The sequence below is a fragment of the Poecilia mexicana genome, unplaced genomic scaffold, assembly GCF_051168715.1.
Source record: "Poecilia mexicana isolate PSO_F unplaced genomic scaffold, ASM5116871v1 scaffold_17, whole genome shotgun sequence".
NCBI classification, from domain to species: domain Eukaryota; kingdom Metazoa; phylum Chordata; class Actinopteri; order Cyprinodontiformes; family Poeciliidae; genus Poecilia; species Poecilia mexicana.
In genome coordinates, this window is record NW_028263386.1 from 18,776,730 (window position 1) to 18,790,945 (window position 14,216).

General features: G+C 40.0%; 1 protein-coding gene across 1 annotated transcript in view; it reads right to left on the reverse strand.

The window, feature by feature from the left end:
* LOC106918628 (receptor-type tyrosine-protein phosphatase S-like) overlaps positions 1 to 14,216 on the reverse strand; it is a 92,401-nt gene that overhangs the window by 42,756 nt on the left and 35,429 nt on the right. Inside the window, exon 5 of the mRNA XM_088014929.1 lies at positions 8,678 to 8,866. Coding sequence (XP_087871055.1) covers positions 8,678 to 8,866 — 189 coding nt within the window. The remainder of the gene's footprint in view (positions 1 to 8,677; positions 8,867 to 14,216) is intronic.

A 14,216-nucleotide genomic window follows, 5' to 3' on the forward strand; every position in this document is an offset into this window, starting at 1 on the left:
CTTTACGAGCTGTGCTGCCGCAGTATGACTGCGTATCTCCTTCTCTACTGGATCCTGAAAACTCAGTGGGAAATGATCAGCTTTGAATTAAAAACCAGACTGGGCCGCCTCGTGCATTAAAAGTTGAAACGGCTTCAGTGAGAAACTGTTTATCAGCACTTCTGTCATATTAAATCTCTCGCACACGCACCAACGTACTTGGTCCCGTTCAACTGTGATCAGTGTTGCCGTGATGTTTGTGTGCGCAAATTACGGAGAAATATATTCTCGCTGGCACAATGGTGCTACACGGGGTAGAGAGGGAGGTTTGATTCCCCTGACCAATGAGGTAAAATGATGGGATCGAGTGAATTCCTAAGTTTTTATGTATGTTATCTGTATTTATACATGCGATAAACATTTGCTAAATAAACGTTTGCTAAATAATGTCCAATTTGGCAGAATACTGTTTGACTTTTTGAACTGCAGAACTAGACGCTGTGATCCAGCTACTAATTGGTTGCCACTTTTTAGGACAGGTTTGAGAAGAGTTGAATGGTAAGTAGCTGTTGTTTCCTCTGTTAAGCGCGAAGAGCTTAAAATAAGTTAAATATTTTCATTGAAAATGATCTTTTAGTTGCATGTTGTAGCCTCTAGATGCCATAACAAGAAAAAGAATAATATTTGTAAAAAAAAAAAAAAAAAGTCTGCTTCATTTTGCTGTCATGACAATCTCCAGTTTTTGTTTCGTGTGAACAAAGACCCTGAAATGATTTCAATGTATCAAAAAAAAAAAAAAAAACATTTCTACAAACAATTGCTCTATCCAATTATCAGTTCCTTGTTGTTACTTGGATAACAGAAGTTAAACAGAAATGAGAACATTCTTTTTTAATTTTATTTATTTTTCCCAATCTAAAATTCTCTCTGTCTGTGCTGCCAGATTCAGTGGAAGAGCGGGTGCAGCACATGCAGAGGCTATTGTCCTCCATGAGCCTTCGCTTCCCCTCTCTCTCTGCCCTTCATCTTGTCAACCTACTAATGAATAAAGGCCACTAGCGCTACAAGGTCTTCAAAATGTGAAAATCAAAAAAAAAAATTCTCCTAAAATACTGAAGCTATAACTCACCAATGGTAATACATAGCTTTATTCCTAGAGTTGCTGTGAAAAGTGTTTGCTAGGATCTGATTAACTGACAGCTTTGCAACAAAATAGGGTAGATTGCATGTAACAACAGCAGCTCATGTCAAGTTAAGTGTGGTACTGGAATCACTTTGATCAACACGGACTATGGTGTTTTTATAATAAAGTGTTATTAGTAGGCAACAAGACATCGGACTGTATTCCAATCTGCAGGTGAAATGCAGACGGATCGTGTGATATCATTTCCAATTCTGAACAAAGTGTAAGAAGCGCCGGTTCTGTTAGTTACTCAGGATTAAGCAGGAGGTTTCTGCTGTTCGCAGTAAGCTCTCAACAGAAAGAAGGATGCATCCACTTATTCTGCCGCAGCCGTTTTACCACAGTGTCAGATTGGTTTGATGTGATTCAACACCTAAGCGGTGTGAGGCTTTGTTTGCACATGACTGCTGTCTGGAAACTGACGGTATTTTCGGATGTTGTTTGGGGGGGGGTGAGGGTAGGGAAAGCTCCACGTTCAGATGGCACTGCTTCTCCGTTTAGACGAGATCGCCATGAATCCGCTGTAGTCTTCATGCCAGGTCACAATGTGGCGCTGTGATTTTAGCATGTCCTCCTCAGAATTTGTGTACACTGACAAGATATAGCAGAAGCAGCACAATGCTATCCGCCATTTTTTATTTATGTATTTATTTTTTACCGGCGTCAAGCAAATCTTGCAGCCGTGCGTTGTGTGCATGCGCGCTTTCGTACCTGCAGAGTACTTCGCCTCTCCGCGGGGGGGATGCTTCTGCAAAGTTCCGCTCTGAGACCTGGTTTTCACAAAGTGCCGGCGTCAGAGACTCTGATAACTGGTGACATGTGAATGAGCAGCTGGATCCTTTCACAGAAAAACAGCTCCGTGTAAACGGCGCCCAACGCGCACCTTCTTTCATCCAGTCAGAAAGGGCTGTTTCATAGCAGCGTGTGTGCATTAGCGACTTCAATCACGTCGTTATATCAATGAACTGTTTCAGCATTAAGCATGCTCTTTAATCAAAACATTTTCACCTCAGACCTTTCAAAGGTGTTAAAAGCTAGTTTGCTTTGTTTTTCATTTGCATTTACAAACCAATTGGGACGTTAAATACACACTCCCACTGTCCTATTCATACTTTGACCAGGATCTGCTGTGGGGGAGATTTCCATACATTGTTAAGTAATTGGTGTAATGTTTCGGTGAAGCTTCGTAGAAGTCTAAATAATGCCAAGCGTTGTATTTGGGTAACACTTTATTTGAAGGGGTGTGCATAAGACTGACATGACACTGTCATAAACATAAAGTCTTTATGAATGTCTATGACTGTTGTCATGAAGTGTCATTCGGTAAATAATGACACTTTTAATGCAAAGTTGCTCGAAAAGTTGCATTAAAAGTCCATTAAAAATGCCAACTTTGCATTAAATTGTCATTATTTACAAAATCATGCAAAGCTGGCACTTTTAATGGACGTTAAAAAAAGCAAAGCAAATTTTTCAATATTGAAAAATATGAAATATTTTTATAGCAGTTCTTAAACTGACTAGAATCAGCAGGTGGAGGTTCCTACAAAAATTGGCAGATTGGAAATCGGTCCATTTTCATTCATGCATGCAAATACATTACTTAGCCATGACTGGCATATGAGAAATCATAAACATCAAGGTTTTGTCAGATTAAAATAACAAAAGTTTAGTTTGTCTCTCTAATTTCAAACATATGTGTGTGCATTTCGCATCCGAGTGTGTTTAGGGAGCCCAGGCAGTGCTAGCTGAGCCTGTCATCCATCTGCTTCTGTCTTCTGCAGTTACATGAAAGGAAAACAGCTCGTGCTCACCCCTCTCTCTCCCCCCCCTCCCCCTGTTTGCCTTCTCTCATTTCTCTGTGGTACAAGGCAGAGTTGGGAAAGAAACAGGAATAAATTAACCGCTCTACAAACCAAATCTTTTCTCCCAAAAGCACCAGAGACAAGATGAGAAGCAAGAGGATGTCAAGTTGGAGGAGAGGTGCAAATGGACAGGTGAATCTCCGCAAACAAGGCGCCGTCCGACAGCTGGAAGCTGCTCGTACTGTTAGCCATCAGCACACATTTAAAATTGGCAACAGGCGTTTTATTTTATGCAAAACGTGGAATTATGATGCAAAAAAAAAAAAACAAAACCAGGTACTTTTATATGCACACCCAGAAAGGTCAGTAGCGTATAAACAAACACTGCAGACGTGAAGCTGGAAACAAACCTGCTTTAATGACAGTCGGTGTGGAAAAAGCAGGACAAAAAGGGGCGAACGAGGGGAAAGTAAATGACCAGAGAAGAAGAGGGAGAGCAGTTTGTTAGTGAGTCTGGAAGCTGCTGACGGACCTGGAATGAGACGTTACTGAAGTAAACTGAGCTGCTGTGAAATTGTGGACGGTGTATTATGTCTGCTGGGCCCAGAGCTCAGCTAATCAGATAACAACAGATACTGCTAACCTGATAGCTTTCCCAGAACATCCAGGTCAGAGAGATCGACTGGACGCTAATTCCTCCCGCAAGGTGAGAAATTAATTTAAGCCAAGGCTGGGACAGCAAGAAAGAGAAAACCTCATACAAAAAAAAAATAAATAAATAAATAAAAATTAGAAACATCAAAATTGCTAATTAATTCATTTAGATGTCATATGTTGTACATCTACAGTATGTTTACATTTGAAATGTCGTATACTGTATATATAGTCATATTTAATAAATTAGTCATATATTTTAGTAACATAAGTGAAACATATTCACGTTAATTACTTCGATAAGATGACTTGCCACTCAGCTAATGAAAGCAGAGCATTTATTAAAACATTTTTAAAAATAATAATACAGAAATATGGGCTTAATGATTTTTTTTTCCTACTTAAAGTTTGCTATTTAAAAAAAAAAAAGGATTTCTAATGAAACAAACGAGTCTTATCCAAATAATTCATTGACTATGACCAAACACATACCACATTAACTGTAAATTTAAAGTTGTGCTTCCGTATTCTGAATCATAGCCCTTTCGAAGAACAAATAGGACAAATTAAATCACGATAGTTTCATCATATTTGCAGAATTGGATGTATGCAATAACAAATTTGATTTTTCTGTTGTTTACGTGAGTCGAAAAGATTCACAACTTATCAGTGAAAGATCCGTCAAACCGATTACAGATCTTCCTCAAAACATGTAGTTATTTTTTTTTAAATTGCAATGTGTACGGTGTAGTTTCAAGCCAGACATTGAGTCAAATATTGTGACCCACCTTCTTAGTCAGAGAATAGAAAGAAGAGAATATATATTATATATATATATATATATATATATATATATATATATATATATATATATATATATATATATATATAATAAGCTAAACTTAAAAAGCATTCACTTTTACTCAAATCTCACTTGTTTATTAGATCTTTAGTCCTGTGACATAGAAAAATTTAAGAAAAAAAAAAATGAATCAAATCATGGTTGCAAATGTTAAATACCTGTCTGTCTGGATCTTTAACTGCTGTAAGAATTTCCTTTTTGTATTATACACATTTTTGCAGGATATATTTTACTTGGCTGCACAGCTTTGCAGTCTTTTTCGCCAGTATGTTTTCTTATGTCACGCATGAGCAACATTTCTTCTCGCACCTCTATGTTGTCTTATCTGTAGCAAATTAGTCCTGCAGAAACATTCGCCGTTTCCTGACAGTAAAAGCCTCTTTATTCCTAAATACTGAGTTTTGGGAGCCAGTGTGTTTATTTTCCACTTTAATCCTTTGAAATCCGTTGTTGTGATTCGACGCCAACAAACTGCCAGGAAAAGTACCCCCCATGGACACGGGATTAGGCGAAGAAAGAAACAATGTTATTCTACATAGCGTGACTTAAAACTGTTACCAGAGTTATTACTGTAACCCTTGATCAGACCCCAGTTTTCAGCAAGGACAAGGCCGTCCATTTTCCAGTAATCAAACCTTTGGGTCCATATTGCATGCCATCTGTGAGAATGGGTCTTAGAAGGCTGCTAAGTGCTTTGGAAAACTCCAGTTCTTGTTCCCAAATGCCAGTGACAGACTGATAGCTTGTCACGGTTCTCCTCACGCACGTCTAAACCGAAGCAGCAGATGGCCTGGAAAAATAAACCCATGCCTGGTTGAGGTATAAAGATGTCAGGAAAAGTTCAGCAATGCACTGCGCCATATGTTACAGCCCCCCAGGAAGGAAGGAAGTGCATGACCAGCAGGTATCGGATGTGTAAACACAGTGCTGACGGCGGTGGACAGCTACCTGCACGAGAAAAGACCCCCGCAGTTGATGGATACTTAAGGGCTGTGAGAGGAAGGAGAGCCCTCTGTCGTGAGTCTCTCGCTGCATCGTTTTTCATCTTGACCCATATGTGGCATAAAAAAAGCATTTCCAAGACCCAACAGAGACTAGAATTAGCAGGGGGGGGGGACAGAGAAGAAAGCAGTGGTTGTGGCCCAGCGCAGGCCCCCTGGCTCCGGTCCAGGACGATCTGGCAGCTGCCCACCGAATCAGACGCATTGCTCAGCCGGGACCGCCGTTAAACATCTCATCTAGAAGAAGTGTCTCGCCCATAACACATTTTCGGAGCTATTTTCTGCCTACCTCATGTGTAATTGATTTCCTTAAAGTCATTTCAGTGCTCTGTTTGGTTCATTATGCAGCACATTCTGCTCTTTGAGTTTGCGAGGCCTATTGGTGATTTTAAATCCCATTAAAGGCGGCGATGGATCTCGCCGTGCCATTTGTCTTGCTGCTGTTTCACCGATGTGAAATACGGCCCAATACAGTGTGCCGCTGAATCCCTGCTCAGTCTGTGTGACACTTCAGAGCAGACTGGCAGAAGCATCTAAAGATAAATTATTAGAAAATCTATAATACAAGGTCTGGGGAAAAAAAAAAAAAAAAGATGTTTAAAAAGGATTATTAAGTTAGGCACGATGGCTAAACATTTCTAAAGTAGATACTACAGCACTAAAACCTGTACTTATGTTTAAAACATAGAGGTGTTTTGTTTCAGGTTTCATTTTTCCTGTTGGATTCGTGCGGCAGTGAGGTTCTTTTCTCACTGCATTCCACCCACAGTCACAGTGCAGTCTCTTTCTCTCTCTTTTTTTTCCCCCCCTCAAAGTAATTACACTTGTAGGTTCTCCACAGTATATTTCACCATGGCAAGTACCCATTTTTCTACACATCAGTGGACTATTGGGAGGAAATTACACTTAAGATTAGGTCTAGGGGCAAAAATGGGTTTCTCTGCTACTTTACGTGCAAACAGCAGCTCAGTCAAACACGGGGACTCTTCGCACGGCGAAGCATTGTACAGCCGACTCCGAATGGAGAGAAAAATTACGTAAAATTGCACGTTGAGCTACAGGGAAGCAGCGAAATCTGCATCACATAAATCCTGTGGGGGGAAAGAGGCTGAGTGCTTCAATAGAGCCGCTCAATGTCATTTGAAATCAAAATTAAAATAGAAAGACTGTTGATGTTTCTCGTTTGGAGAGACATTTGTCCACAAACTTTAGCATGTCAAGTCATCTATAGTAACTGCAGAGGACGTTGCTTTATTCTCACAATTTCCTCTATACACTGGGTAAAATGATTAGTAAACAGCGTTGTCTTGCTCTAGTGACTTAAAATGTGTCTTAATGTATTAATTGAAATTAAATCAGGGCCGTAGATTTTGATGCACATCAGGGTTTTCTCAAAAGGGATCCGACCGAAATAAACCTAACCGTAATAAACTGTAGCTAAAGGGGCAGTTTTATGTAAAATTAACTTTTTGGAGCTTTATATCGTGTTAGAATGTTATTCCCTCGTTGAAAAGTAAAATGACATATCCATCCATCCACTGTCCATACCCGCTCATCACTGGATCACAAGGATGCTTGTTAACGTGTACGGCAAACTATTAAACCATGAAGGCACACATTACCGACAAGCTGAAAAATCATAGGAGATGATTTAAGCATTTGAACCCAGCGGATAAAAACATCAATAATCAAAACAAAGATACAAAACTGGGGAAAACAGTGTGAAGCCTCACCAATTTCCATCAATGTTTGCACTTTTTTATGCATTATATATATATATATATATATATATATATGTATATATATATATATATATATATATATATATATATATATATATATATATATATATATATATATATATATATATACATATATATATATATATATATGTATATATGTATACATATATATATATGTATATATACATATATATACATATATATATGTATATATATATATGTATGTATATATATATATATGTATATATATATATGTATGTATATATATATATATATATATATATATATATATATATATATATATATATATATATATATATATATATATATATATATGAAGCATCTCTTATCAAGAAGTAAAAGTGTTTCTTAAATGCAGGCAAATAAAATCAGCACATGCCCCATAATAGCTGGGATAATTATTTACAAACTAAAACTAAAAGGAAAAAAATAAATAAAATAAAAATCACAAAAGTAGCATCTAATGTACTTTGTGTTGGCTACATGCCGTGTGGGCAGCTTTCTGGACAGTGAACGCGTTGGCTTTTTTGATGATGGTAACTTTATGCTGACGACTTGCAGCTTTGGGCTCAGAGCTTAAGCCCCACGAATTCTTCCACTCGTCGTGGCTGCGAGTCGGTCGTACAGCTGACAAGGACTGAAAGTGATCAGTGAAACATTTTGTCTGAGAGGAGGGAGATATCAGAACTGGCAGGATGTAAGGGATGGAGAGAATATGGATGAAGCGACAACAAAATGGTTTCGCCTCGCCATCGCTTTCATTACTCCCCCCTTCCAAGGACGCCTGAGTGAAAATGGCTGTGAATAACATGTCGGCTTACTCCGGGAGACACTGTATCATCTATACAGAATAGCATAAACAAAGCCGAATAAACTGTCTTAAGCACAGGATGTGATTTCTCCCTATTCGTTCCAGGACGTGTCAGCTCAGCCTTGTGGATTCGATTCTCTCGCGAGCAGCAGGAAAGAAGAAGATCTCTGGTGGAGCAACCTGACAGTCCTCTTCCAAGCCCAATTAATGCAACTCGAGCATTGATTCATTTGATTTTTAAGAAGTTTTAGATTAGTGTTATTTTATTTTCACTCCTTTCCGGTTAGATTTTCGTTTAATTATGAATAACAAAAAAAAAAAAAACGTACCTCCTCTATGAAACTTTTTTTTTTTTATAATGTTTTCTCCCAAATGTTAATAAAAACCTTTTTTTTTTTTTTTTTCCTGGCCTTAAGGATGCCACAATCAGCCTTTTAATGAAATTGGCTTTAAAAAGGTTTTAAACCCCCCAAAGGATATAGATAAACACAGAGAGCAGCATGTAATCCCCCAATCATAATTAAAACCTGATAATCACCAAATTTAGAGCAACAGGGATTTGCTCTATCACAGAGCAGGGGGGCTTTAGATGCTCTGTTTGTTCACCTCTCTCTCTCACCTGATCGAAGCTTTTTGATGCGACCCTGGCTGAGGCTGGGGTCGACGGGGAGGAAGTCTTTGAACCAGGAGATATCTGGGTCAGGGGTGCCGCTGGCAGCACAGAGCATGGTGGCTGTCTTTGTCCGCTCCACCACCTTCAGCTGGGGACCCATGTCTATGCTCGGGAAGCCAGACGGTAGCACGTCCTCTGGAACGGACAGAAATCAAGAGCAGGCGTCAGTATGAATGCGTACGGAAATGTGCTGCTTTTTCAGGCGATACGTTTAGTTTGAAAGTTGAAAAGTTTGGGGCGTTTTTCCTCTACCATGTTTAGTCAGAATTACTCACACACATTTACCAAACGTGGGACTTTCAGAGTAGTGGAATTATTGTTGAAAATGTAACCTTTAATAGGACTGAATTTATTCAACACTGGGCAAAAAACTCGATATTTTTTTATTTTTTATTTGCCAAAGTTTCACTTATTCGGCGACATTCTGTTTCCCCGGAGAATGAACGTTGCATTTGTCTCGGCCACGACTCAAAATGATAAACGTTGGAAAGCATACCATTCAAGAACAGCAGGTGTGTGTTAATCTTCATTAGTCAGAAAATGGCAACAATAAAATAGCACCTAAAAAACAAGAACAAAAAAGTTGCCTTTGCTACCACCACACATTGTGAAGAGGATGGTGAGGGAGGTAATGTACAGCGTCGGAGAGCCGTAGCAATTTCTTTTAGCACAACTTTTAAGTAGCTGCGGTAAAATGTAACATGCATTTTAAGGCTTTTTGCACATCTTTACCACATGTTTACACCCGTACTTGTGGCGGCGGAGCTTTGGCTTCCGGGCCTTCCTCCCCTTCATTAGCGCTCAAAACTGGTCGCGCTCACCTAAATGCTGGTGTGAGAGACGCCGCTCCTCCCTGAAACATCAGCAAAACCATATAGGTGGAGCACGTGGAGATACTGGTGCAGACCGGAGAACTAGTACAGCCTTCAGGACAAAAAGCCCCAGGCTAATACTCGCAACAAACCAGTCATTAGGTGATACAGCAGGCGGGAGAAAAACAGCCAGAATGTCAGATGTGTCTGACAAGCTGTTTCAAGAAGAATATAAACATACCGCCCAGTCAGCAGGAGTTGCTTCACTGCTGACACGATCCACACACACACACGCACACACGCACACTTGCACATTGCTGTGAAAAAATTATTTGCCCCTTTCTGATTTTTTCTGTTTTGTTTTTCTAGGTTTTTGCTCACACCATCGTTTCAGCTCAACCTCATTTGAAAATCAAACCATGACTTCAGGATGTAAAAAAACCATTAATTTTGAACACCGATTTCACCTGCTGGAGAGGACAGCTATGAGCAAAGTAACTGCCCCATAATACCAATAACTTACTAACCATTTATAATAAGTGGCAATAAGTCTTCTGACATCGTTGAGAAGAAGGTTCGGCCCCTTCTTTGCAGAATTGTTTTAATTTGGCCACATTTTTTTACCCATGAATGACCTGCTTTAGGTCATGCCTCAGCATCTAAATCAGACTAAAATGCTGAATTTGACAAGGCTACTTCAAATTCATTGTCCTACTGCATAACTTTAAATACATTTGGGCTTAAGGTCAGAAACTCAGCAGTAAAAACTTGCCTCTAAGCTCTCCCATTGATGCCATTCATTCCCAATCTGTTCCCTGTTATTCAGTTACGAACACCGACATTAACTGAGGTTAGTGGGTTTGACGCTTTAGCTCCTGTTCTGGGTTTTTTCCGTGATCTGATGGATAAATTACCAACAGGCACCTGGGGAGTCTGGTCACTCTTGGGAAGGTTCACCATTGTTCCATGTTTTCTTCTTCTGTGGAAAAATGTGTGGAATCCCAAAGCCTTAGAAATGATTTTGTGACACTTTCTAAACTGGCTGGTGTCATCTGTTGAACATACTGTCACCAGGCCACGGTGTGTTTCCTAGGCGTAATTATATTTTTGCAGAAGGCATTTTTCGTTTTCCCGAATAAATAAACTTGTTTTTATTGAATTTTCAAATTAAAAATTAGCTCGAAGACCTGAAGCATTTAAGTATGAAAAAAAGCATCGGAAGAAATCTGCGCGGGCAAACGCCTTTCCACGGCACTTTACGTGAATGCCGTGTGCTACAAAGCCAGAGAGCCAGAGCCAGGTGTTTGATTGACTGGCAGTAGCTCAGAGTTTTAAGAGGTGCGGCTCTGTGTCGGCGTCCTGAACTGATTCCTGTCTAATAACTATGCAGAGAGCCGTTCAGAAACAGCAGCAGCAATTAGAAGCTGGGATCAAGAGGAGGGGCAGGGCACTGGGGGTAATAAGGACTTGTTAGCAGTAATTGTTAAAATGTACCAACGATTAGAGAGGCCGTTCTGGGATGTGTTCGCATGCGTCTGGATCTGTCTGATTACGCTGGGGGGCAGCGGGAAGGTGTGTATGTGCGAATCTGCTCCTATAGCCGTGCGCCACAGTAACACCACCGCAGACTCTTCAGCCACGTTCTGGAATAATGCCGCGCGACACATCCCCGCATATGCATGAAAGCGAAGGCGTGCGTTCAGGATAGCAGTTGCTTTCCATCACAAGCGTGGACCGGGCGCACTCGCATGCACTTTCTCTGCTGAATGGGGATTAAGGATCTCGGTGACAGCGGTCCAGATGGCCAGACACGAATTCAGGCATCCATCAGCCCACCTGTTTCCTCTGCTCTATTTGCCCCTTTCTAAACCACACACATTCTCTTTCTCTCTCTCTTTCATTACCGTACACACCAACACCTCCTCCGTACCTGGATGTATCATTATTTCGCCCCGCTGAAGCGATGGTATTTGTTTAGCTAAGCAGCCGAGCTTATGGGGAGCCATCAGGTACGACTCCCTAAAGCCAGGCGCCACTGCAAACCTGCAGCCGCGCACAGACCACGGTGTGGACCATGACCGCATCAACTGTCTGCGTGTTTTCCTTCGCTCCTCTCCTCCTCCGGGCTCCCTGCTACCTAACTGCATGACAGACACACACCATCTGTTCACGTAAGCTCTGAGGTGGGGATGAGAGGCTGAGTGGAGATACGATCTATCGCCCTCTCTCCTTCCTTTTCTACAGCTGGCAGCGTTGGAGAGAGAGAGTGAGAGAGAGAGAGACACTGCCAGATAGACACGTCATTCTGAGGAGGAAGTTGGGGAGAGATGCCACACAAAGTAAACCGGAGCAGAGCCCGACTGGCGAGGGTATCCGCATACCAGCCCTCTGACTTCAGATAGCAGAAACCACCAAAAATCTGAGCCATCCCCTACAGATCAATGCTAATGATGCACCTGGTCAGTGATTTTTGCGTATTGAAGAGGCAGAGAGAGGAAGGAGACGATAGGGATCGATGGGGCAGGTCAGGAGGCTACCTCCCCCGAGGCGAGGACTGTGCTGGGCCTACATCTGTTCCTCTCTGTCCCCCCCCCCAGCCCCCCCACATCCCACCATACCCAACGAGAGTTCAGATGGTCTTTTCATCACACCGCCAGCTACTACTACATAGACTCCCTGGCTGTTAATTAGAGCGCACCACTGCACTGGGTTTGGAGCACAAGCACATATGTGTGTGCGTGTCTATCTGTAGGGGGTCTGGCTCGGTATTCCAGACAGGTCTTTATAAATGCTGCAGAAGATGGCAGCGTGGGCGGACCGGGGACTGAATAATTACACACAAGTTTAAGAAACGGGCAAACAGACACATATGATGGCATGCTTTTAGTTTAGGCGAAAGACAACAGAAGAAGGCAAGATCTCTGAAGTCAATAATTACTTTGACAAGCAATCTATTCAAATAACTGCAATAAAAACACTTTTATTTTATTTTATTGGGAGGTATTGTGAAGATTAATTGGAAATTAACTTTGACAGGAAAGCTTAAAAAATAATTGAATGAATGGATGAGGACACTACTTTAAATTTTTAGCTGAGAATTGATATTCCAAGCAGAATTAAACAGACTGTGCTCAAATTTGAAATCAAAATCTAACAACTTTATAGAATAATTACCATCTTAAAATAATTGTTTTGAAAAATCAATTATTTTAAAAGAATTAAAATATTTGTCTGACTATTGCCTTGCTTTGGAAAACAAGCTGAGAAATTAGATTGCCTCAAATGAAGAAAGAGAGGTGCATGTTTATATTCATGAAAGAATTTAAAAAAATAGCAAATACTAATGTGACTGTGTTAAATGCATATCTGCTTACTTATGGCTTTTTATTTATTATTGTACTGTTATTACGATTGGTCATAATTAAAGTAAAAATAATTACTATTCATGTTATTATGCTAACATTTCACAAAACTACCTCAACTTTTTCTCAAAATACCAACAACCAAAACATGTAATTTACATACAAAGAGTGAATTTTTATGGTTTACATGTGTTGTTTCACAAAGCCCAAGTTGAAATCCTTTCGTTTTCAGAGACAATCCTCTTTTTAATTTTGACTATGAACTGTTTGAAAGAGATTGATCATCGAAACCCTGAGAAGATATTAACTTTGCCAACTGTCTTTCACATTCTGGCAATTATTTTATGAACACGGGCAAGAAAAGTAATTCCAACACACAAGGAAAAACGAGTTGACTTTAACTTTATGTGCTCCAGTAATAACAAATTTGTAAACATGTGGAGAAAAAATGAATTTCTGATTTATATAAACAATGCAAAATAAAAACAAAACACTGTGGTTTTAATTATTTTATATAAATAAAAAACAAAAAATAAAAAATCTGAACGCGCCAATGTCCAACACAAGACCTCACATGCTTTCCACCCCAAGGATAATCTGAAAGAAGATATGGACACTTTGCAAAGGGCAAAGTGTCCATATGTGTTTTGACCAGATATGGAGTCACAACATGGCCAGGTGGTCACAAATCCATTATATCTGCTGTAGCACTGCTGCTTATGTACTGTGGTGGAGCTCAGCCCTTTAAAAAAAAAAGGCTTTGTAAAAGTATTTATAGCCCTTGCTTTTTCTTTTACTTACATTTCGATGAAAAACTTCAAATAATATTTGGGGGAAATGTCGTGTCGTACCAGCACAAAGTAGTTCATAATTGTAAAGTGTAAGGAAAACAATAAGTTGTTGGCAGCGTCAGGAAATTCACAGAATCTGTGAATGTGTCAGATTTAGCTAATATGCAATCTTTTTTTTATATACCACTTAGAGAAATAGGCTTAAAAGGAAGAAAATAAATCAAAGATACGCTGCTCCAAGAGACACACGGACAATATATTTAAGCATGACACAGCGCTTGAAACTCCTCTCTGTTTTTTTTTGTTTTTTTTATGGTTCTAAGAAATTGCTCAAGAACGGCTTCAGTGATGTGGACAAGGGGATATAATCTTAATAATAAATTCCTTGTGACATATAAACCATCGTGTTAAAGAAGTCAGGTCTCCAAAGCAAAGGGCAAAGTGTGGCAGAACAGGCGGACTGCTAATGAATTCAACAGAGCAACAGACAAAAAGGGCAGCCTTGAAGCGCACGGCGGAC